This window comes from Nematostella vectensis, chromosome 13, assembly GCF_932526225.1.
Source record: "Nematostella vectensis chromosome 13, jaNemVect1.1, whole genome shotgun sequence".
NCBI lineage: Eukaryota > Metazoa > Cnidaria > Anthozoa > Actiniaria > Edwardsiidae > Nematostella > Nematostella vectensis.
The window spans coordinates 4,634,433-4,658,575 of NC_064046.1; the positions used below are offsets into that span (position 1 = coordinate 4,634,433).

A 24,143-nucleotide genomic window follows, 5' to 3' on the forward strand; every position below is an offset into this window, starting at 1 on the left:
AAAATTCCTCTGGTTCATATCCCTACCCATCTCTTTTGCTGCGATTTTTTTTTTAAATCCGCCTCTGATATCGAAAAAAAAAAGGTTGGTGTATTTGAAAACGCCGTGAAAGGGGGGGGGGGGGGGGGGCGTAAAGCATTTTTACACTGACATCGCCGCTACGCATGCGCACATGAAGGCAGGAGGAGAGGCGGATTTTACAACTGAAGGTACGTTTGAAAAACAGCGAGTTGTTTTGCTGTTAAATTTTACAAAGGTACTTTAAAAGGGCACTTAAAGCAGGGGGGAATCGTCAGTAGCTCTAATCTTTTGTTTATTATGCCTAGCTGTTTCATTTTATCATTATTTTTCCCCGGAATAAAAGAGAACTTCCAGTTCTTGCAAGTCTGCGTTTGAACAGGACGAAGTCACGAAAAAAAAAAACGCCGTTGTTTTTGGTCTAGTCTTGAATGACTTCTTTCTAGAAATTATTTGTTTGTAAGTTTAAAGAAACAGGGAAATTATTACTTTATAGCCAAGTCTTGTTTCTATGTAGAATGATGTTTATGTTTATGGTGGAGAAAGAAATAAACTACGCTTTCTTTCGATAATCCATCATAGCCACATGTGCTAAATGCCTTATAATTTTTAAATATTTCCAGTTACTGGACGTACAATGGCAAGAATAGATGCAAAGAAAGGAAAGGAAGCTGGTATAATTGGCATCATGCTGCTAGCATTAGGTCTAGCCGATCTAGTCCTAGGTGTATTATGGGTGAAGTACGCCAAAGGTGAAGGGGCCTCTCTTTTCTCTGGTACAGGACTTTGGTCTGGCGCCCTGGTAAGCTCAAGCGAGACCTGTACTTGCAAATATGAATCATTCAAAGGAATCAATTACTTCTTAATCTGTATTCTCACCTTTCATAACTGTTTGCCCGTCATAATTCAGGGGCCTAGCTCTGATGAGGCAATCCAGAGGAGCTTTTATATCTTGGTACACTTTTTGTGCAGTTCTTTCTATTCCCAGTTTATACTGTTTGATTCCCCTGAGCCCCTCCTACTCGACTTCGGGTGGAGTGAGGAACTTTTCTGGAATCAACCATGGACTTCGCACATAACCGTTATATTTTAATGACATTGATTTTGGTTTGGTTCTAGTTTAGTTCTCTCTACATTCTTATTTATATTGCCCAACAGGTTAAGGGCACGGTTTATTGATGTTGTTGTTTTAGCTGGGCCTAAATGGAGCTCTGGGAGTTTTATGTTGGATAAAGCACACAAAATTGGTGGTAAGTATGATTGTATTTTATTTGTTTGCCAAATCTAATGGCCCTTACTCCCCCAAATCAGCTGATGGAAATGGTATTTGGTATTTTCCTAAATGACAAAATGGTGTTTGATTTTTAGAGTCACATTTCTTTTATAACGACTGCAGTAAGGAATCTAACTGATTGAGATATGTCAACAACAATAACAGACAGGTTACCTTTATCCAGTTTTTTCTTGTGTTTTTGAAATTCTTTACAACACCCTTATAACATTGGTGATATTATTCTTTAGTTTTCATGCTAAATTTAAATTAAGCTAGAATAGAAATTCTGAGAATTAATTTCAGTTCAGTTGCATGAGCCCGCACTGAGGGCCCACACAACATCTTGGAATCCTGGAAAAAATTAAAAAGATGTGTGCCAAAAGTATTTGGACAAAAATAGTCACATTTATAACAGTTGTGTTTGATTGAGCTATCTTTTTCAGGGTGTATTCTTTCTGGTATTGGCCATTTTGAACATTATCATCTCCGGTGCTCAGGCAGCTTTTGCCTATCTCGGATGGGTCATATGGAAAGCAATCAAGGACATTATCCAGACAAACTGTACTGATAAAGGCGGCCAGTGTGTCTGTCTTGACAAGGATGTCCCCATTGGATGTAAGTTACTATTGAAGAGAGACTTGGACATGAACTCATCTCTCTCTTATGTAGGGCCATGGTTTTAACAGGTGGCAGATCCTGAATTTAGCAAAAACAAGAAAAAATCCCTCTTCCCTCCTCTGTCCCTCTCCCCCCCCCCCCCCCCACAGGGAATATAAAGAATAAAATCCCCATCCCTCTCCCTTCCCCCACCGGGAATATAAAACATGAGACCCACTTCCCTCTCCCTTCCCCCACCGGGAATATAAAACATGAGATCCCCATCCCTCTCCCTTCCCCCACAGGGAATATAAAACATGAGACCCCCTTCCCTCTCCTCCCTTCCCCCACCGGGAATATAAAACATGAGATCCCCATCCCTCTCCCTTCCCCCACTGGGAATATAAAACATGAGATCCCCATCCCTCTCCCTTCCCCCACCGGGAATATAAAACATGAGACCCCCATCCCTCTCCCTTCCCCCACCGGGAATATAAAACATGAGATCCCCATCCCTCTCCCTTCCCCCACCGGGAATATAAAACATGAGACCCCCTTCCCTCTCCCTTCCCCCACCGGGAATATAAAACATGAGATCCCCATCCCTCTCCCTTCCCCCACCGGGAATATAAAACATGAGACCCCCTTCCCTCTCCCTTTCCCACAGGGAATATAAAACATGAGATCCCCATCCCTCTCCCTTCCCCCACCGGGAATATAAAACATGAGACCCCCATCCCTCTCCCTTCCCCCACCGGGAATATAAAACATGAGATCCCCATCCCTCTCCCTTCCCCCACCGGGAATATAAAACATGAGACCCCCTTCCCTCTCCCTTCCCCCACAGGGAATATAAAACATGAGATCCCCATCCCTCTCCCTTCCCCCACCAGGAATATAAAATATAAGACCCACTTCCCTCTCCCTTCCCACACCGGGAATATAAAACATGAGATCCCCATCCCTCTCCCTTCCCCCACCGGGAATATAAAACATGAGACCCACTTCCCTCTCCCTTCCCCCACCGGGAATATAAAACATGAGACCCCCTTCCCTCTCCTCCCTTCCCCCACCGGGAATATAAAACATGAGACCCCCTTCCCTCTCCTCCCTTCCCCCACAGGGAATATAAAACATGAGACCCCCTTCCCTCTCCCTTCCCCCACAGGGAATATAAAGACCCCTTCTACTCACCTCCCCTATAAATTTTACAGACATTGATATAAGAGCTTATATCCATTATATTACCTCAACAAATGTTTTATAAATTGGTACCCCTCTAGAATTCTTGCACTGCCCATACTGTGGAGTAGTATTATGATAGTATTATAATAATACTAATATTATGCAAGTATTGATGCTAATTCCTTGTTGATTTTGTCAGTGGACTCGTGTGACACGGTCAACACTTTTGACTCCATCTTCCTCAGTCTTCTCATCATCAATGGCATTGCCACCATTCTCGCCTTCTCCGCCTCCATCGTTGGATGTACAACGGTCTGTTGCTCTAGCCAAACGGTAAGTCTGTGCAGTCAACAATAAGTAAAAACATACTTGACAGATGTAGTGCTGATACTTCCTGCCAAACAACCACCACCACAACTACCATCATCATCACTATCACCAGCACTAACATAACCACCACCATCACTTGTTACATTTTCACCACCATCATCACTACGATCCTCACTAACACCATCACTTCCACCATCGCAACCTTTATCATCACTATCACAACTATAACCATGACTACCACCATTACTATCACTACCACATTCATTACTGTCATCTTAACTTCCACCACCATCTCTACACTACAACCATCACTTCCACCATCATCATCACTATACCATCATTACTACCATTATCACTACTATCATCACTATCATCATCATAACTACCATTACTATCACTACCACATTCATTACTGTCACCCTCACTTCCACCACCATCTCTATACTACAACCATCACTTCCACCATCATCATCAATATTCCATTATTACAACCATTATCACTACTATCATTATCACTACTATCATCACTATCATCATCATAACTACCACTATCAATACTGTCATCCTCACTTCCACCACCATCTCTACACTACCACAATCACTTCCACCATCATCATCACAATACCATCATTACTACCATTATCACTACTATCATCATCACTACTACCATCACTGTCATCATCACCATCAACACACTACAACAATCACTTCCACTATCATCATCACCACCATTGTGTAGTTCCAGAGGGTATCCATCCCCCCATCCCCCCATTGAGGGGTGTTGGAGGTACGACCCCCACCCCTCTGGAATTTCCAACCCCCTAGATAAAAAATAAATACAGTAACTGTTAAGGAAAAGGGCATTTTAACCCCCTCCCCTCTGGAAATTCCTCGGCGTCTGAACCCCCCACTCCCCCGGAATTTCCAATCCCCTCAATGGGGGGGGGGATGGATATTTTCTGGAAATACACATTATCATTTCCACCATAAACACACTACCACCACCACTACCATTAGCATCACTAACAACTATAATCACTACCATGCTAATCATCATTACCACCATCACTGCCATAATTACTACTGCCACCAACACCACTTCCATAATCATCATCATCACTACTACTATCACAACAAATCTTATCACTAGCAGTGCCAGTGCTATCATCCCCATTACCATCATCATCGCCCTCACAATCATCACCCTCACCATCACTATATTCATCAATAGTCATTATCATCACCAACTCCATCATTATCATCACCAGCTCCATTATCATCATCATCAACACCACCACGCTATCGTCAACACCATCATTATCATCACCAACTCCCTCATTATCATCACCCACTCCATTATCATCATCATCAACACCACCACGCTATCGTCAATACCATCATTATCATCACCAACTCCCTCATTATCATCACCAACTCCATTGTCGTCATCATCAACACCATCATTATCATCACCAACTCCCTCATTATCATCACCAACTCCATTGTCGTCATCATCAACACCATCATTATCATCACCAACTCCATCATTATCATCACCAACTCCATTGTCATCATCATCAACACCATCATTATCATCACCAACTCCATCATTATCATCACCAACTCCATCATTATCATCACCAACTCCATTGTCATCATCATCAACACCACCACGCCATCGTCAACACCATCATTATCATTATCAACTCCCTCATTATCATCACCAACTCCATTATCATCATCATCAACACCACCACGCTATCGTCAACACCATCATTAACATTATCAACTCCCTCATTATCATCACCAACTCCATTATTATCATCACCAACTCCATTGTCATCATCATCAACACCACCACGCCATCGTCAACACCATCATTATCATCACCAACTCCATCACCACCATCATAATCACAACATGAGAGCAAAACGTGGTTCCTGCTTCGTACTCTTCTCGTGGATTATTTGGTGTCATTTTTTTTTCGTTTCCTCCACAAGATGCCCGTCCCAGCCGTCCCCAATATGGAAATGCAACAAGTCCCCGCGCCGCCACCAGTGGCCGTGGCCATTGGTCAGTAGACAGAGGACTGGGAGCTAGTTAGCTTACCTTATCAGTTTTTGCTTTATCTAGAAACCGATTCGTCTTGTTTATTTTTACCACCTTTGTTTGTTAAAACCTGCCATTAAAACGAAAATTTCGGGCACTTTACTTTGTTTAATTCATTTTTGACATCCAGGCGACTGATCTTAATTCAGTTCAACCCAACTTTATAACTTATCTACTTCACCCAACCCCCTCTTGTAACACTACGCGATTGAATGGTTTTTCCCTTTCCTCCTCTTTTTAAATACTGCTTTACTACTACACGACCGTGACACGAGGGAAGAACATGACGCTTCAAATAAGCCCATTTCACATCTAATAAGGAGGAAAATTTCTCTTAGTACTTAGTGAGTAATAGCAAACAAAATATCAAATGCGACTTTTTTAAAATTGATGCGACTTTTTGTAAAGTGTTATTGAAATTTGCGCTTTTCGTCCCTGAGCCCATACATAGCGCAAATATGACCAAGGAAGAAATAGCCAAAATCTCGGTATGTGCATTTCGGTCACACGTAATTTGTGTTTTTAAAATCAGTCCGTAATAGAAGGAACCGATGGTCATTGTAAGAAATTGTGTCTGCTTTCTCTATCTAGAATTGCGTATTTTCAAGGTTATTCCGTCATGTCCACGAACGGCCCCTGAATGGTCCCCCGAAATTTCGATGTGCTTTCATGCTCGCGCAACTTTTTCCGCCTAAAAATGCTCGGTCTCGCATAAATAACGAGGTGCTTGCAAGTGCTCGCAAAAGACTTTTCGAGTGCCCTTTCATAGTACGCTACTGTACGGTCCCCTCCCCCCTCCCCTTATTCGGCCCCTATCTAACCGTAACACCCTGAGTCCGTGGTAATTGTCGAGGAGGAAAGTAGGAAATGCATCCCGTTTTCAAGCTACACACGAATAATTAAATTTTCATTATTTAGAGCTAAAAGTCAATTGGCTTAAAGTCAAATTGTAAATGATCTGATAATAGGAACCGCGCTTGTTGAGTGGCTTAAATTATATCAGGAAGAAAAGCGCTTCTTGAGGAGGCCAAAATTAGATCATGTTATTGTAATATTCAAGTACGATGAAGGTACAAGAGGTTAAAGAAAGAATACTCAGCATTTTTTGTAGGATGTTGAGTGTTTTTTTTATCATAACAGGTCCCGGATAAGCAAAAAAATTGATCATCTTTTTTAAACAAAATTTAAAAGTTAAATATCTAGTTGGGAAGTGAAATGATAAAAACAGGAACTGAGTTAAAAGCAGAAGACAAGTGATAATCAAAACAAAGCATAGGGTGCCTTTATCATCTACTAAAAAATGTATGCGAACGACATAAAGAAAAGTCTTTGTCAAAGAGCACACAATGGAAACCGCTAAGCTAAGAAGACCTTACATGTTTTTTTTTATAAAATTTCTTTTGAAAAATAAAAATTTATTCCCCAAATCCACTTGCTTAAAAAATAGTAATAACTGAAATTCTCCCCCGGACACATTAAAACATTTAATAAAACATTGCAACGTTATATTATTAGTACAGACGCTTGTGATTGTTCTATGCTATTAGTCGCCTAAAAGAAGAACCCCCGTTCATAGTAGTTGCCCTCATGTTAACAGCTGTGGTCTGGTATCTGTATTTTTAATGAAAAATAGGAGTAGCTAATGGTGAGCGACTGGGGGGCGCCTAGCAGTAAGAAATAACGTTATGCATTTCGCTTGGCATAATTTGATCAGAAAAACGCTTTCTTAGAAATAACCCCTTGTCAAGTAAAACAATTTATTAGTTACAGAAAAAACAATGGCCCGAGGATTTCGAGAATAATAAAAGAAAAAAAAGATTAATAAGAGGAAGCGATAAAACGGGAAATGTGTGTCACAAGACGTCACAGACCATCAGGGTTTTCAAAGCATTATATATGCTAATGGTCACTTAAATAAGTTTAGATTGACTTGTTTGGATCAATCTCGTTGAGGGCTTTGACGTCATCGCCGCAAACAATCGCTTTAAGTTAAAAACATCTTTTTATAGCGCCGTGAATACTGATGATATAACATGGTTATTAAATTTAAAAGACAGCATAGGAAATACGATATGGATATTTGCCAGGGAGAGCCTTAAAGCGGTAAGGACTAGACAGGCAAATCAATCACCAAACAATCATCCTGAGACTCGCGTATACATCGCGTCCCCTTGACAGTGTTAGTACGCTTGTGTTTGCCGTGAGCTGCGGTGTAATGTTATGAATTCTTCAAATGGAACATCCACTGGACACGAGACATGTTTGGATGATGACTCTAGCACGGCTAAAATCGTCCAGACAATAGCTTACTGCGTGATGGTGGTTCTCGCTCTTGGGGGAAACATCCTTCTTGTCAGTGTTGTTTGGACGCAACGGAAATTACGAACTACAACAAATTTCCTTATCTCAAACATGGCGTTGAGCGATTTACTCGTCCCGGTCCTAGCTATGCCGAGGACTATCGTGGAAATCCACTACGGGTTTCGTCGCTGGCTGGTGACAGGAACTGCTGGACTTGCCCTTTGCAAGCTCGTGTACTTCTTTCAGGATGTTTCAATGGCCGTGTCTGTGTTAAGTCTTTCATTCATTACAATCGAGAGGTTTTATGCGGTGGTCTTCCCGCGTGTCAAGACTCCAATTCGTGGTCGCGCGCGAGGTGTAATTCTCTCTATTTGGATCTGTGCGATGGCGATGCATAGCCCGTATTTCTACACGTTCAGACTCGTTGAGTACCAGCAAATGTCGTATTGCGTGCTTGTATGGCCGCACAATGCACTTTTGGCGTCTAGAGCATTTTTCCTCACCATGATAATCATCCTCTATTTTATTCCTCTGACGCTTATTACCGTTCTCCAGTGGGTTATAGTCCGAAGAATTCGTAATCAGCTTCTGCCAAAATTCACCTCCTCTTTTCGACACCGGAAACGCGCAAAGCGGAACTCTGACATCGTTAGGTTCACCCTAGCTGTTATCGTTTTATTCTTTTTGTGCTGGTCTCCGACGGTTGTTTTCTCGTTCCTGGTTTTATTCGGACCGCCGGGGTTATGCATGAAGCACTTTCGATTCACGTCGCAATTTCTCGTCCAATCGAACAGCGCCATGAATTTCTTTATTTATTTCATCTACAATGAATCATACAGGTCGATTATTCGTGAATTGTTTTGCGATAAAGGTAATGTATTTTCTAGACCACTGAGGTTATTCTCTAGGGCTCGTAGGATGTGCTCATGGAACCCCTCCGATAATCCATCAGCTGTCGTCATAGACAAGGTGCGTGACACGTTGCGTGACAATGAATCGAATAGAGCCAATCAGGTGACGTTGACGAAGGCTCACATGGCTAGTTTCGATTCGGATTCTAGTTTGAAAGTCACGCAATATCATTCCTCTCTTCCGCGTTCCATGAGGTCTAGTGGAAGCTCCAATGGTCACGCAAGTCGGAGCAATGTCACGCGAAAGGCGAATGGCAGTGGAACCAGAGGCCAGTTGTCAGGTCACAACCAGGCTTTTGACCGAAGTGTCACGGTCAAGGATGACGCAGTTACCACAAATTTAAATGACGTCACGGTATATGAGAACTAAATCATCTGTAGCAAAGAGGTAGTAGAGCCTTAATGACGTCACGGTACATGAAAACTACGTCACATCTGACAAAGAGGTAGTAGAGCCTTAATGACGTCACGGTATATGAAAACTACGTCACATCTGACAAAGAGGTAGTAGAGCCTTAATGACGTCACGGTATATGAAAACTACGTCACATCTGACAAAGAGGTAGTAGAGCCTTAATGACGTCACGGTATATGAAAACTACGTCACATCTGACAGAGGTAGTAGAGCCTTAATGACGTCACGGTATATGAAAACTACGTCACATCTAACAAAGAAGTAGAAAGCCATAATGACGTCACGGTATATGAAAACTACGTCACATCTAACAAAGAAGTAGAAAGCCATAATGACGTCACGATATATGAAAACTACCTCACATCTAACAAAGAGGTAGTAAAGCCTGATTATGTATATGAAAACTGCCGTCGTGTATTTTTTTTTCTTTAAATTCTATTTTTTTTTTTACTTTAATAAAAGGATCAATAAAAGATAGGGAACATCTGGAAGATATCAAAAGAGGGGAAGGAATAAGCGCTTGCACTAATGGATAAGTTGTTCTTTTAACCCATTGACTCCTGGCTATTTTTGAGCTGAATTTACAAAAAAAAAGACTGAAAACAGACACCTCCCCCCACCTATTCTGAGTTTTATACAGCATTTATCCCTTAGACTGATGCCTAAGTATCTTCATCTTGTTGTGTTTATGTTGCATTTATGATTTTGTTTGGTTGTGTGTGTTCTCAAAGCCCGTATAGGCCGGTTGAGGGATCAATGTCTTAATATAACTGCTCCCAAACCTCAAAAATTAATACGACAGTTTTTTTTTTAATCTAGTTTAATAATCTTCAACAGCAACATTCGATATTTGTATTTTTCATATATTTTTGTCATTAACGAAACTTCAAGCCTGTGTTCCTGCGATAAAACTATATACATGCAATCAATTAGATGTTCTTTTTACATATTTACAACTGGGTAATTAATTCACTTCATGCACGTCCCCATGACAACCAGTCTCTTACACATATCGCACTTCACGTCACAGCACCACACGAACTTACATCTGCACCGATACTGCTGTACAATCAGCTTCTTGACGATGCGAAACCTACATGACATGCACGTCTCTGAACACTTGAGGTAATCAGGGTTATCACTACTGCACACTCGGCCAAGGACACCCGTGGATCCCTTGGACGCGTCAGGGTGGCAGTAGTCTGGGGACGACTTGAGGAACACGAGGCTGCGGTCTTTCTTGGCCAGCGGTATGATTACATGCGTGGCGATTTTCTGTACGAGTTTGTTGTTTTGGACTTTGACTCGTTTAGCCTCCTCGTAGCTTTGCTTGAGGTAGACGCCGACCTCGGCGAAGGTAGCGAGACTTTTCCAGCAGCTCTGAGCGAAACAGCTCCCGGAGACGCCGTGACATTTGCATTGTTCCTTGAGGGTCTTGCGCACAGCCTGCGTACAGAGGAGAATCACATGATTAAAGAATGTCGATCAACCACTCCTTTGTTATTGTTTACAATGGAAAATCCATCGGCTTATTTGCAAGAATATAAAAAGAAATAACCACCCGCGGTTATTAACGATATTTTATTGCTTGAATTAACAGATGGAAATTGAAACTAAATAACAAATAGAATCCAAAATTATAACCTTATTTTTAGCGTACCATATCCAATCGCAAGATGTGCACTAGCGTTTCCCAATAAGCCGATTTTTGGTATTTTTTAGGATGACAAAACTGGGTGCGAATTCTTACCCGACGTCCAACAGCATTATTTCGTAGGTTGATAAGTGCCTTCTTCCGGCTCCCAGTCTCCAGGCCGTTTAAGAAGTACCTCGACAGCACATCACCAAACTTGACATTGTCATGGCAACCGCTCCAGTCCTTTACAAGGTTTCTGCTGGATTCCACGCATGCGCAATTAGATAAGATTCCTTTGTTGCAGTCACGTGTCAGAGCATAGGTGACACCCGCTGCCCGTATACTGTGGGCGAACGCCAGTTCTCTGTTGGCTGAAACATAGAAAATATAAATATTTAGTATAAGTCAACAACGATCATTCAATCAACGTCTTTAAACGTGGAAATTTGCTTGTTGAGATCCAGTTTTTTTTTAAGAAAAATAAGAGTTGCGTGATTGTTTACCCACCAACATTTAATTTCTGAGCCAATGATATCTTACCTCCCCTTTCCTAAGAGACCACTAAACATAAACAAAGAATATCAAAATACCTTAAAAGTGGGACAAGATTATGTAAGATTCATAGTGGAGCGAGCAAATTCATTTCGCCGAAAAATAATTGTCAAAAGCTAGCGTATAACTACTTGAACTCGAATAGAAATATGTATTCCCATGTGGAAGACGCAAGTCTTTAGTTTATTAATTACTTCCAAGAGAAGTGCATACTTACGTGCTGCAGAAGGGGCGAGTCTCGGTAGGCCAGGCATTCGGTTACTAGAGGCAAATCGTACGCTGCAGTTCCATTTCTCGTTCTGGAATTGTGATTTACACTCCTTAAGGCTGAGTTCATCTCCGCTCTGTACAATTGTGATCAACTTTTCGTAAGACTGCAGAGGAAAAACGCAAAATGGTTACAACAAGACACTTGTATTTTATACCTTCTTGCTTCCTGTTCTCATCTTTTTGCAAAACTTCGCTTTTACCAAAGAACACTTCGCATCCATTTAAAAACTTTTCATGAATATCAATGATTTCTAAAACACGACTGATTAAAAGCAAAAAAATGAACACCTATCTACTTTACTTTCCCGCCCCTAGCACCGCCAAACTTGTAAGAGTAATCAACTAATAATTACTAGAAGTGTGCCACAAAATAATCCGAGAACAAACACGCTTACCTCTAGTAGGATAATCTTCTTGGCGGACCTGAAAATTACCAAAAGATACAGATTAGATTCAAAGAAAATGCCGGTCATTTTGATATGTGTTGCCGCTACCCTTTGAGTCGCTAAGAAAACAAGACTGAGTAATTACAGTTTGCCGGCCTCTGCACTTTGAAGGGAACTCCACATGGCGAAAACTGCGAAGAAGGCGATGAAGTTCATGACTTGTAGTAGATTAGCTTGTTTGGATGTGATCTCTCTGTGATTGACTCTTTGACTGAATGGCACACTTTCTAACTTAGGCAGTTTATATGGCGCGCGGCTTGGCTTGCTTTGTGTTAATCACAAAAGGCGTGGAACAAAAGAGCCTAATTAAGGGAAAACATGATATCCTACAGAACAAAAGGCATTATGTGCTTTTTCTAAACCTTGCGTTGGACAACAGGATAATTGAGGCGAGGAATTTGATTAGAATTTGATCATGGAGTTTATTGCGGCGGGAAAGTTTAAAAAATCATACGCAACGCTAAAAATAAGCGTAAACTGCACTAGAAGTTACTGTCTAGACGTTGATACATATACATCTTTTGCAAGACCCTAATAACGATAACTAGAGGTTAAATCAAAAGGCTTGTTTTGATTGTTCAACGTATGAGGGCTATTACCTAGGCGCAAGTGGTATGTATCAGTTTCAACTGATGCCCTGCTCACCCCTCTGGTGCGATGGATAAAGTTTTGACATTTGTTTACACTTTAAGCTCTTTGAAGCCTTTGTTCGGAGAGCAAATGCCACTAAAGTCCAATAAGAAATATTAAATGACAAGGCGTTGTGGAATGAGAGAAAAAATGAGGGATTTAAAATCCACCATAGAGCTATGTTTCATAGATCATAAGTTTTTTCTACAAAGTCGCACCACCGATGTGTCGGCAAAGCCGTGATAGTCGAAAACAATACAAACAATGCTACAATGGAGAGGCGAAAATTTGACAGTTTTTCGTGTGCAATAAAGTATGAAACATTGGATCAGTTATGAATGCGTGTCAGCAAAGTGGACATATTAAATGTTGTTTTGCAATGCGTTGTAGTCAGTCTTTTTTCTGAAAACAAATAGACCTAGTTTCACTGATACTTTTTACTAGTTATGCCTCAAAACACTCACCCAGTGATTTTTTCAGAGTAAATGTCTTGTTTTTGTAGGTATGTTCTCGCGAACCTTCATGAATTCAGTGTAAAACTGTAAACGGTTTTAGAATAAACATACAATTATTGTATTTTATAAAGTTTAAGAAATAAGGAGGTAATTGCCATGTCTTCCTTTGTATCAGCGAGAAAATGTCATTGGCATGTATGAATGCTGTGAAAAACGAAGGAAAAAAGACTTGTCAATGCAAGTACCAAAGCTATTATAACTAGAAAGACTACAGGCGAGCTTAAAAAAACTAGATGGTTTCGTAGGCGTGGTGTAGAAAATAGGAACAAAAAGGCGTGGAATTTGGTTGGAATTTGATCATGGAGTTTATTGCGGCGGGAAACTTTAAAAGTTACTATCTAGACGTTACATCTTTTGCAAGCTTCGCAAGTTTATACAAAATAGCATACTTATCAAATATACTGTATAACAATGAGATAACGAATGGTTTAGTCAAATTGCTAATTTTTCAAGGGATTATATATAATTTGCTATTACCAAGGCGCAAGTGGTATGTATCAACTGATGCCTCGCTCACTCCTTCTGGTGCGGTGGATAAAGTTTTAACATTTGTTTACAACTTAAGCTCAGTGAAGCCTTTGTTCGAAGGGCAAATGTCCAATAAGAAATATTAAATGACCAGGCGTTGTGGAATAAGGGAACTAAATCAACAGAAAAAGTAATTAGAACGGTAAATATTTTATGCCTCTTTGTAAAAATGTAAACAGAGTTTCTCTTTGTTCGAAGGGTATAAGTTACTAAGTCCAGTAGAAACTGGTGAAATACCAGTAGTGGTTTGTTTTTTACATTTCGCTTGAAAAGGGTTTTCATACAACAGTATCGCGAAGCAAGCACTAAAGAAGGGAATTGTAGACATATAAGCTAGAGAAAAATCCGCCATACAGATATCTTTTATAGATCACTAGTCTTTTCTACAAAGTCGCACCGCCGATGTGTCGGCAAAGCCCTGATAAACAGTCGAAAACAATACAAACAATGCTACAATGGAGAGGCGAAAAATTCGACAGTTTTTTGTGTGCGATAGAGTGTGAAGCAAAATCAGTAATGGATGCTTGTCAACAAAATGGGAGTGGAAAAAGGGATTTTTTCTTACTAAAATGTTGTAACCTTGTACAAAAAATTAAAAAACAAACCATCTTTTTTTAATTGACCCAGTTTCTCTTATTTTCTTCTATCTACTATTTACATGGTTATGCCTCCAAACACTCTGGATGTCGTTTTTTAGCAAGTCAAATGACAAACGACTTTCGGTTTTTAATTTCGTTACATCACTGAAATAGATTAAATGCTTTGACGAGAGTAAACCCCGCTGTCGCAAAGCATATGAGATTCTTAGAAATTACTTAGAAGTCCCATTCCCCTTTGATTTTCTCTCGTTTCAAACACAAAAAACAGACAGACAACCCAGAAAAACAAATAACGGGACAGGTAAGGATACGCACCACTAGGCTTATTTCTCATTTTGTTGGCGTTGTTAACCGGAAGAGGTCTAGCAGGAAAATGTTGTAATTTAAAAACAAATTAAGTCAAGAAAGTGCATGCAAAGTTTATACATTTATTTGGGGTTTCATGTTTGAAGGCGAAGGCGATTACCATGGCTCTCATGTATAGCTACTGGAAGGAAATACTAAAAACACTCCCTGACTTGACATGAAATAATGAAATTGAAATTGAAAATACATACCCGCGTATAAGATCCTATTCTACAGGCTAAAATTCGGCATATTTAACACCCATTTTATAAGAACTTAATCAGCTTGGTGGGGAAGAATAGGTTCTTATTTGAAAGATCACTTAAATCTTTTGTCAAAATTCTGATTTTCGGTTGACGATACTTTTCATAAATGTTTGGTGTATTGCATTCTGTAGTTGAACAAAACATGGGCTTATACTTGGTGTTCAGCATTATTATTATTAAAGTAGGCAAGCATTCTGTCTAGAGACTTATTGTTCGGTGTGTATTAAAAAATAAGTACCTATTCAGCCTAATCTTGACAATTCTCGGTTATTATACGAGGCTGTTTACTTTTATATTAATAATGTTATAAAATTGCAATTGCATTTACCAATATCAAACTTTATAAAATTATTTTTGCCTTTTTGTCGTCAAGTGTGCATTTATGCTTTCGCGTATAAAAGTGTGGCAAAGTTCGAGAAAACTATATCGCGCGAAAACTACCAGTTTCAGTAAAAACCGTAAAATACTTCAGAGACTTGGTCTTAGCATTCGTATTAGTTCTGTACACATCATGTTCTGGCTAACCGTATTAATTAACTAAGTTTCCTGAACTTAAAAAAAATCAATTTGTATCTTCTATCTGGTATACTATATCCACTCGTGGGCAGTTTGCGCGAATTTCTCGTTCCATTTCTTCTCGGTCCTCGCCTTGACAATGTAGCGACTGGTTATCACCAATCTTAAGCTTGCGAAGAACGGGGCAGTTCAGGGTGATACTGACTAAATCCTCACACCATGATAAAGAAAGTTCCTCTAGAGTCTCGCTAGCATAGATGAAATGCTTCAGTTCGTTACACTTCGTAAGCTCTAAAGATTCAACTGAAGGTTCTATTTGTGGAAGGCTTTCGATACTGCAGTTACGAATCTTTAGTTTGTCTATTTTACTCTCTCCCTTCGATTCAATTCGACCTAAAGCCACATTATCAATATCAAGAGTACGGATGTTGGTCCTTTTCAGGATGATACAGGTAGCACAGCGAGTTTGGATTAACTCGTCTATGCAGTCACTTAGAAACATCAGGTTGATTGTGTCACATCGGAGATTCACTGTACTGAGGTTTGGCATGTGACAGATATCTACCAGTTCACAGTCTCGTGCCGTCAGGGATACCTCCCTCAAAGCAATACTATCTGGGTTCAAGCAGTCGCCGCTTATTTCCAGTCTTCGCAAGTGATTCCCAGATGCTTCTACATCATCCACTGCTCCAGTGATACACAACATGTTTAGGCAAGGACACGACTCCTGGTTTAGACACAACCGACGAGCAAATGCTTCAATCACAAGATTTTCCAGCTTTGGGTTCTTATACAATATTGATTCAAACGTCTCCAAAGCAAAACTTGTCAGTTGTCCAAGCTCAGTGACTTCTAGACTTGTCAAGTTCCCAGTCTCAAGGTAAAACGACTCTAGGTTCTCGTCAAATGAGCGCAAGGGTCCAAGGCGCAGGTTGTCTAGGTTAGGGGCATAAATCTTCAGTGAATCAAGATGTAGGTCTGAGATGAAGAGCTTGCGTGCATTGGGTATGACCATGTTGATAGTCCTGATGTTGCTTATATCCCAGATAACAATCTCTTGCAGTGAATCGGACTCAATGTTCACATCGTCAATAGGGGGCTGCAAGTCATCAATCTAAAAAAAAATAAAAAAAATAAAGGTATCAGGGGCACATAAAGATCCACAAAAATGGCACCGAAAGCTGGATTTCAAGAAAGGGGAATCAACTGTCCAGTTATGGATTTTTATATATATTTCAATATTGTTATGACCATGGCCCTGCCAAGAGCCTCCTAGCCTATTGCCAGCTACACCCTTCTTGCCTTTCATTTAAAGGCATTCATGACCATCACAGCAGTAAGTGTTAAGTGGATAAAAAAAAATCTGCATAGATGCTTAAATGCAGAAAATATCCCCCCCTCTTGGCTTGAAGAAAAAAACATATGACAGGGAATATATAAAAACTAAGATCTGTACATATTTTCTGTCTGGGTGTACAAGGATAAAAATACTCAGATATTGTTGCATTCCACAAAATGGGGGATAAAAGAGGGATCTCAATTAAGCAAAAGGTCCAAAGATAGAAGGCTATAATCATTATATTTATATGATTATTATAATTTTTATTATCGTGATATCTACAGCCATTACCAGATTACCTCTATTGCTAATTCTAATCCTCTATCGGTAATTTTAATATACTGATATATTTTTTTTCTTTTAACAACAGGGAATAATGTGCCATGGGAAATATCAATACTTACGATGAGGAGGGTGAGTTCTCAATAACCATCAGAGATCTGACACAGCATTTGAACTAGCCCAATAAAATACCATCTCTTTTCTCAGGGGAGGGGAAAGGAGTAGGTAAGGGTACTGGCCTATCAGAACACCAAAAGCAGTTCTGATGACTCAAGCAAAGGCAAGTGCCACTTAAGCATCTAAGTGGAAATGCAGCTTCTATTGACGACAGTATATACCCTCCTGCAGGAGGAACAAAATTTTCCATGCCCCCCCTTACGCTCCCCCCATATTTTCGATGCCTCCCCCTCCTGATAATAGAAGAAAGAAGGAGCAAAGAAAGGAACAGCAATGCAATGTAAAGGAACGCGATCTGCAAGCTGGACAGAAAGTGGAGGGGAAGAAATTGGCTGAAAACATTAATTCAGGAAAAAGTGAAGGCACTCAATTTCTCAAAGATGCGACTAACTCCAGGTTGCAACCTGATAATGGTTAATGCTATAGATGACGTAAAAGTAACAAAAAGGCTTTTTGGTCTTCTCCTTGCAACAAAAATGAAGCATGAGAAAAAAGAAAAAAGAGAGAGAGAGAGGAAGACAGTGAATCAGATATGAGCGGGGATTTTGATGATGGAGAATAAGTGCTTATAGTATTAAAATGTTTTGTTTATATTTTGGATATGGGACATAAGCACTTTATAATATTATATAGCGGAAACCATAAAAAGATGTATTTAGGGTGTATACAAGTTTGCATTGGGTAGATAAAATGTGGCTTCTGGACTACTGGATTGTGCATGCCAAATAACTGCCCAAAAACCGAGACAAGTTAAACGAATAAGTCTGATTAGATACTTCGTCAAATTACATAGTAGAGACAACACCCAAAGGAATCAGTGACCCTCCTTTTAAAATCCAAACACTTTCAATGCCCCCACTTTAGACCTAAAAAAATTCTCGAGGACCCCCGACAGTATCCTCATGCCCCTTCCTCGGGATAATAAATTAACTTTCCCTAAGGGATAGCACTTTAGAGGTGATTCTTACCCCTAAGAGATAGGGAATTGGGTGTTGTTTAAGGAATTGTTAACCCAAGAGAAAGCAGAATTGGAAAAAAACATTAAACACCCCCTAAAGAATAGCAGTTGGTCGAAATTTATACCCTAAGAGATAGGACAATTACTACAGTCTACTTTTCTGGAGAGTTCCCCCTCCCCCCCGGGATGCACAGCTACCACAAAAACAGTCTACTTGGCTGAAAATATTTAAAAAAAGTGCACTTGTAACTCTTGTGCACTTAGTCCCATATTCAACTTACAAATGTCTCCAGCTTGAATTTCTTCAATGACTTGAAATTGTCCATCAATTCTTTAAGAAATGTTCCGCTAATATGTACATCTTCAAGACTTATTCCAACAACCCTATTAGCGTATTCAGATCTTGACAGGAGCAACAGAAAGAGGCCTGCATCGCATCGCCTGTAGTTACGAATGTAAGAACTGTCCATTCCGCCATAACAGCCTCCCTCCAAACGATACTTTACTCGGAGCTCATTCAATAATGGTAGCTTTGCTAATGCCTCCGAAACTGTATCAAACGAGATGTAAAAATCACAAAGAGTCAACTTTTTGAGACTTGGGAATGTATCTCCTAGTTCTAGTAAGATTTCCTCAGGTATCCTGCACAGCTGTTTTTCTCTCGGACGAAGTCTTACTCCTCGAGCCGTGAATTCTTCCAGTTTGTTGCTATCCCCTAAAGCTGAAAGAAGCCTTTTCTCGCAAGGAAGATTCAACCTTATCACTCTGAGCGATTTCAAATCCCTCAAATAGCTGAATATCGACACTCTCTTTAAATTTTGCTCGCTTATATTCTTTGCGTTTAGTCGAAACACGAAGCGTCCGAATCGTTGAAGTATATCTGCGACTTTGAAAGCCATTTTCCGCTCATAATTCTCGTGTTCTTGTTTATCGAATAACGGCTTTGTTGATGCTGAGAGAACTAGGTTGTTTGCTGATGTAGTTGAGAGATTTTTCCATAATATTGGCGTATTATAAATAATGTCCCGCCATCGTCGACAAACAACAGCAAGCCTCAGTAGACTGTCGTCTATTGGATGCAGATAACTAAAAATCAGACCACAAATTTCATCTGGAAGCGTTAAAAATCCTGCGTTTTTTTGATCGGGCAGAAACAACAGGACCGCCATCTTGGAAATGAACACTCGTCAACAAAGGTGACAATAGTACGGTTAGAGAGGGGTGGGTAAACTCATCATCGAGAAAAAAACGAAACTCATAAATACACATAAAGGTATTTTAACTGGACGGAATGGATTTCATTTAAGCTGAAAATGTATACAAATTAATCTAAGATATTTAACTCCAAGCATAAAATAAAGCTAGTCGTGTAAAGAAGAGTGGTAAAATCTCCATCCCTTCCCATGTAACAAGGACTCTGCCCAGTCCTCTGTTAGAAATTAGACACGCGTGCAAAACGTGCAATGTACTAGTGCAGAAGAGAGAAGAGTTTGAATGAGTTTTATTTTTTAAATCTTCGCAATTATCAACTCAAGACAGAAACTCTTGTCATGAGGCGTGGAGATTCTGTCGAAGACACTAGCCCTAATTCTAGGAGGAGTTCTGACGATTCCATCTCTTCCACAGCACGAAATGCTAGCCCTGGAAGCGTGAAGAAGAAAGGCTTTCTTGGCTCGCTACGTCACACGTCCAAAAAGAGCAAAAGCATCGAGCAAATAAAGGGACAACCTATATTGACAGAGGAACCAAGCCCTCGACAATGGGAGGTATGTCCTAAAACCTACATAAGTTATCACTCTTTGGGCCTACCCAAGCAGAACGAGTGAATCATTCTCAAAAACCATTTCAAAACAATTCGATAACATTCCACAAACTCGTTAGAGATTGACCCTACATTCACAGATATAAGATAATCGTTAAGATAAATACACTATAACTACATGGTCATTGTTTAGGGGTTTCGATAGCTTCACGTAGATGTATTTTTGCACGAGTTTCCGGTTGAAATAATAAGTTCTTGGAGAGTAATTCACGCCCCCTCTGTGATAAATCTAAATTGCTCACCAGCTATTAGACAGTGTTCCATTTAATTTCATAATTAATTTTATCTATTTAGAGGTTTTCCTTATGTTTATTAGTCACATTCCTGTTTGCACACATATTCTTACCTTTAAATCTAAGTAAGGGTTAGATAATAGCTGCGAGTGTTCCTTTGGATTTAAGTCACGAATAAACAACATTTTTTTTGTAAGTGCCCTAAATCCCATAGAACACGAGCGGTCATTGTTTAAGTTTCTTAGAAAAAGTACACTGTCACAAGACAATTAGAAATGTTTGTATTCTAGATGTCACTGGCAAATCAGCGTCATTTAATATAAAACAATTAAAATATGGAAGGTAATTGTATTGTTGTCAACAGGTTATCAAAACCATGTAGTCAATGCTGATGGGTTAATTGCGTGCAAACAAAACTAGGTTCCTTGCTATGTTGAAATTCTAGTCATACCTGCAAGACTTGAGGCAAAGGGTATGCATTTTTTTTTAAAAAGTAAGAATAGACAAGCAGGAACAAATCTTCCATCAAACAAAAAAAAAAAAGAAAAAGTATTCTCTGCTCTTTTATTTCAAAAGCTTCATTTAGCTGGTAACGTTTTTCAGAATTTTCTAAAAAGCCTGTCAATTCACCTAAACAAATAACACAAGACTTTCACCTTGATACTGGTTATTCTATTTAGCAGCTGTTGGCATTGTCGTTTTAGGGGGCTTATTGCTGTTGTGTGACATTAACATTTGAGGGAAATTTAGCAGTTGTGTGACATTATCATTTCCTTTTGAGGGTCTTTTAGCAGATGCGTGACAATGTCATTCAGGGAACTTAAGCAGTTGTGTGACATTATCCTTTGAGGGTCTTTTTGCAGTTGTGTGACATGGTCATTCAAAACGTTAGCAGTTGTGTGACATTATCCTTTGAGGGTCTTTTAGCAGTTGTGTGACACTAATTGAGTCGCTTATCATCTGGTGATCTCCTCTTGACCCTGGCTCCTTTTGGGACAGGAAGTAGTGTTGGGTTTCACACCCTGTGCTCCCTAGGGTCTGGTACATGCACATCCAACACTAGAATATCATTAAAACCAAGAAATTCCCAAGCTCAGGAGAAAAAGCCATGTCTTTTCAGTCAAAATTTTATTCTATTCATGATGAGGCATGTATAGGCTTGCATCTTGAAGTGACACATCATCTTTAGAGCAGCAATTTGATAGTGTTTGTCATAAACATTTTGCTTATGGTATGACTTGTTGTATATCTTTATAGGAGCAGAAGGAAGGAGATGCAGAGAGAATCAAGATCCTAAACTTAGTCAAGGTAAACAGAATCTATTTATGCCATTTAATCTGCCGTTTACAAGTGGCTTACTTTGATATTTGTAATTTATGCTGTGATAATCAAAATAATTACAGCAAACTTCTTGTCAAGGCATGTTTGATGATAAGATTACAACCTTATCTCTTAATTGATCACCTTACTGTTTGCCACCACACTGTTTGCAGCATTTTAGAGGGGCTTTACAATGGCTTTTTCTTCATGTTTTTCTTTTAAATCTCCCAAGGATGGCAAGCTAACAATAGAGGAAGCAATGCAGCATGCAGAAGAGATGGGATTGGGAGCTCCTTCCAGCTTTGATGACAGCATCTCCAATGATGCAGAGGAAAAAATCTTTAATTTTGGTGTCTACAAATACAACAGACATAGAACCTCATGCTCAAGGAGAATTCTCCAAGTATGTAATGCTTAAAGTTTGCAATTAGTTTACTTGCAGGAATTTCATTGTGACAGTTTTCATAGTTGTCTCGCACATACATGTTTTGTAAACTCTTATTCAATGTGATTGACCATTTTGTGTCTGCCTAGGTGTTACTTTTATAATTAAATGTTTGTAAATGTATTCCACTCTTAAAGACATATTTATTTATCACAAATACTTGAGACTGTTCATCCTAGGTTTTAAGGAAGCATATTGTCCTAAGATATCATGTCTATTGGGGTACCAGAATTTCTTTTTCTTAATATCATTTTGTACAGCAATTACAATATCTGTTATTACAATATATTGAAATTTTCTTGCCAAATTTAAAGGCACCTTCAATTTTTAAGATTTTGAATACTGATTTTTTTATTCGGATAGTCATGCTCTCAAGATTTATCATTAGATAAACACTGCACATGCCATAGTAATGTTTTTATTGACCTATTTTCCAACAGTTTGACTTCCAAGAGAAAGTCTTGTGCACAATCCAAAAAGGTGCAAGAGGCAAGAAATTCTGCTTCTCCCAGATCAGAGGATTTGACAGTGAGGTATGCCCATAGCATAAATTTACATTTTTTGAAATATTAAAAAACATCTTAAAGTACCTATTCCTTAGAAGAAGTCCCTACCAATAAATGTTTAATCCTGCTTCACTTTTACAGAAAAGTCATTATAATCTCTAAATCGTACTGTTATCTGCTTGGTTATTCTTAGGTTAGTGTGCAATTCTTCATGCCTCTTTCCTCCATCATATGTACTCCCCTAGGCTGTGGTCATTTTTTACTGTTTGGTAATTTGTAGGACGGTGTACGATTCTTCATCTATATCGAGGATCATCATGACTATGAACTTGACGCTGATACAACAGAAGAAAAGAACAAGGTATGATGTCATCACCATTACCATCACTGTTACCATCATCAACCTCATTATCATCATCATAATTATCATCATTAGCAACATCATTCTGACATGTAGCTAGAGGTGGGGGAGGGAGGCATGGGACCTCCCTTGGCTGCTTAAAGAATTTCGATCAGCCTCGCCTTGCTATTTTTTACATTTGAAAAAACAACAATCTTTTTTGCAAGAAAACTTCTAATCAATCATTCACCAAGGTTCTACACCATGTCCCTAATGCCATCAACCACATCTACCATGTTACCAACACCATCAGCAACATCTAACATGTCACCAACACCATCATCTACATCTACCATGTCACCAACACCATCATCTACATCTATCATGTCACCAACACCATCAACCACATCTACCCTATCACCAACACCATCAACCACATCTAACATGTTACCAACACCATCATCCACATCTACCATGTCACCAACACCATCATCTACATATACCATGTCACCAACACCATCATCTACATCTACCATGTCACCAACACCATCAACCACATCTACCGTATCACCAACACCATCAACCACATCTACCATGTCACCAACACCATCATCCACATCTACCATGTTACCAACTGCATCAACCACATCTACCATGTCACCAACACCATCATCCACATCTACCGTGTAACCAACTGCATCATTCACATCTACCATGTTACCAACACCATCAACCACATCTACCATGTCACCAACACCATCAACCACATCTACCATGTCACCAATGGCATCAACCACATCTACCATGTCACCAACACCATCATCCACATCTACCATGTTACCAACACCATCAACCACATCTACCATGTCACCAACACCATCAACCACATCTACCATGTTACCAACACCATCAACCACATCTACCATGTTATCAACCGCATCAACCACATCTACCATGTCACCAACACCATCATCTACATCTACCGTGTCACCAACACCATCAACCACATCTACCATGTCACCAACACTATCATCCACATCTACCGTGTCACCAACACCATCATCCACATCTACCATGTTACCAGCCACATCAACCACATCTACCATGTCACCAACACCACCAACCACATCTACCATGTCACCAACACCATCAACCACATCTACCATGTCACCAACACAATCAACCACATCTACCATGTCACCAACACCATCAACCACATCTACCATGTCACCAACACCATCAGCCACATTTACCAGGTTACCAACACCATCAACCACAT

General features: G+C 39.8%; 5 protein-coding genes and 1 long non-coding RNA gene across 8 annotated transcripts in view; 4 read left to right on the forward strand and 2 right to left on the reverse strand.

Annotated features, from left to right (window-relative positions):
- Nucleotides 1-125: 125 nt before the first annotated feature.
- LOC116608591 lies at nucleotides 126-5,614 on the forward strand. Of its 2 annotated transcripts, none has more exons than XM_048721170.1 (6): nucleotides 126-209; nucleotides 642-820; nucleotides 1,212-1,268; nucleotides 1,735-1,906; nucleotides 3,273-3,406; nucleotides 5,404-5,614. In XM_048721170.1, exons 1-6 carry the CDS (start codon nucleotides 173-175, stop codon nucleotides 5,482-5,484), a joined length of 660 nt encoding a protein of 219 aa, XP_048577127.1. In that variant the 5' UTR covers nucleotides 126-172; the 3' UTR covers nucleotides 5,485-5,614. The 2 variants fall into 2 exon arrangements, with proteins under 2 accessions (XP_048577127.1, XP_048577128.1); XM_048721171.1 differs by having other exon boundaries at nucleotides 193-256.
- An 877-nt stretch (nucleotides 5,615-6,491) lies between these two features.
- Nucleotides 6,492-9,630, forward strand: LOC5500417 (QRFP-like peptide receptor). Its single transcript, XM_001621824.3, has one exon. The coding sequence runs from the start codon at nucleotides 7,733-7,735 to the stop codon at nucleotides 9,092-9,094; it is 1,362 nt and encodes a 453-aa protein (XP_001621874.3). The 5' UTR covers nucleotides 6,492-7,732; the 3' UTR covers nucleotides 9,095-9,630.
- A 311-nt stretch (nucleotides 9,631-9,941) lies between these two features.
- On the reverse strand, nucleotides 9,942-12,277 carry LOC5500416 (protein Wnt-8a). The gene is made up of 5 exons (XM_032368848.2): nucleotides 12,129-12,277; nucleotides 11,993-12,020; nucleotides 11,545-11,701; nucleotides 10,890-11,146; nucleotides 9,942-10,585 (listed from the first exon to the last, which is right to left on the reverse strand). The coding sequence occupies exons 1-5, from the start codon at nucleotides 12,197-12,199 to the stop codon at nucleotides 10,109-10,111; spliced, it is 990 nt and encodes a 329-aa protein (XP_032224739.1). The 5' UTR covers nucleotides 12,200-12,277; the 3' UTR covers nucleotides 9,942-10,108.
- A 2,446-nt stretch (nucleotides 12,278-14,723) lies between these two features.
- On the reverse strand, nucleotides 14,724-19,403 carry LOC5500415. The gene is made up of 2 exons (XM_001621819.3): nucleotides 18,480-19,403; nucleotides 14,724-16,556 (listed from the first exon to the last, which is right to left on the reverse strand). The coding sequence occupies exons 1-2, from the start codon at nucleotides 19,365-19,367 to the stop codon at nucleotides 15,489-15,491; spliced, it is 1,956 nt and encodes a 651-aa protein (XP_001621869.2). The 5' UTR covers nucleotides 19,368-19,403; the 3' UTR covers nucleotides 14,724-15,488.
- LOC116606931 lies at nucleotides 16,556-18,302 on the forward strand. The gene is made up of 2 exons (XR_004292153.2): nucleotides 16,556-17,195; nucleotides 17,271-18,302. It is a non-coding gene; the product is annotated as an uncharacterized LOC116606931 (long non-coding RNA).
- Nucleotides 19,404-19,612: 209 nt separating the features above from the next.
- Nucleotides 19,613-24,143, forward strand: part of LOC5500419 (formin-like protein 6) — a 39,802-nt gene continuing 35,271 nt past the window's right edge. The window contains exons 1-5 of one of the 2 annotated variants that reach the window (XM_048721165.1): nucleotides 19,613-19,964; nucleotides 21,511-21,561; nucleotides 21,806-21,976; nucleotides 22,459-22,551; nucleotides 22,805-22,885. In XM_048721165.1, coding sequence (XP_048577122.1) covers nucleotides 19,749-19,964; nucleotides 21,511-21,561; nucleotides 21,806-21,976; nucleotides 22,459-22,551; nucleotides 22,805-22,885 — 612 coding nt within the window. In that variant the 5' untranslated portion in view covers nucleotides 19,613-19,748. Of the gene's footprint in view, nucleotides 19,965-21,279; nucleotides 21,401-21,510; nucleotides 21,562-21,805; nucleotides 21,977-22,458; nucleotides 22,552-22,804; nucleotides 22,886-24,143 lie in introns of those variants that run through there. The other variant, XM_048721166.1, reaches the window with a different exon arrangement.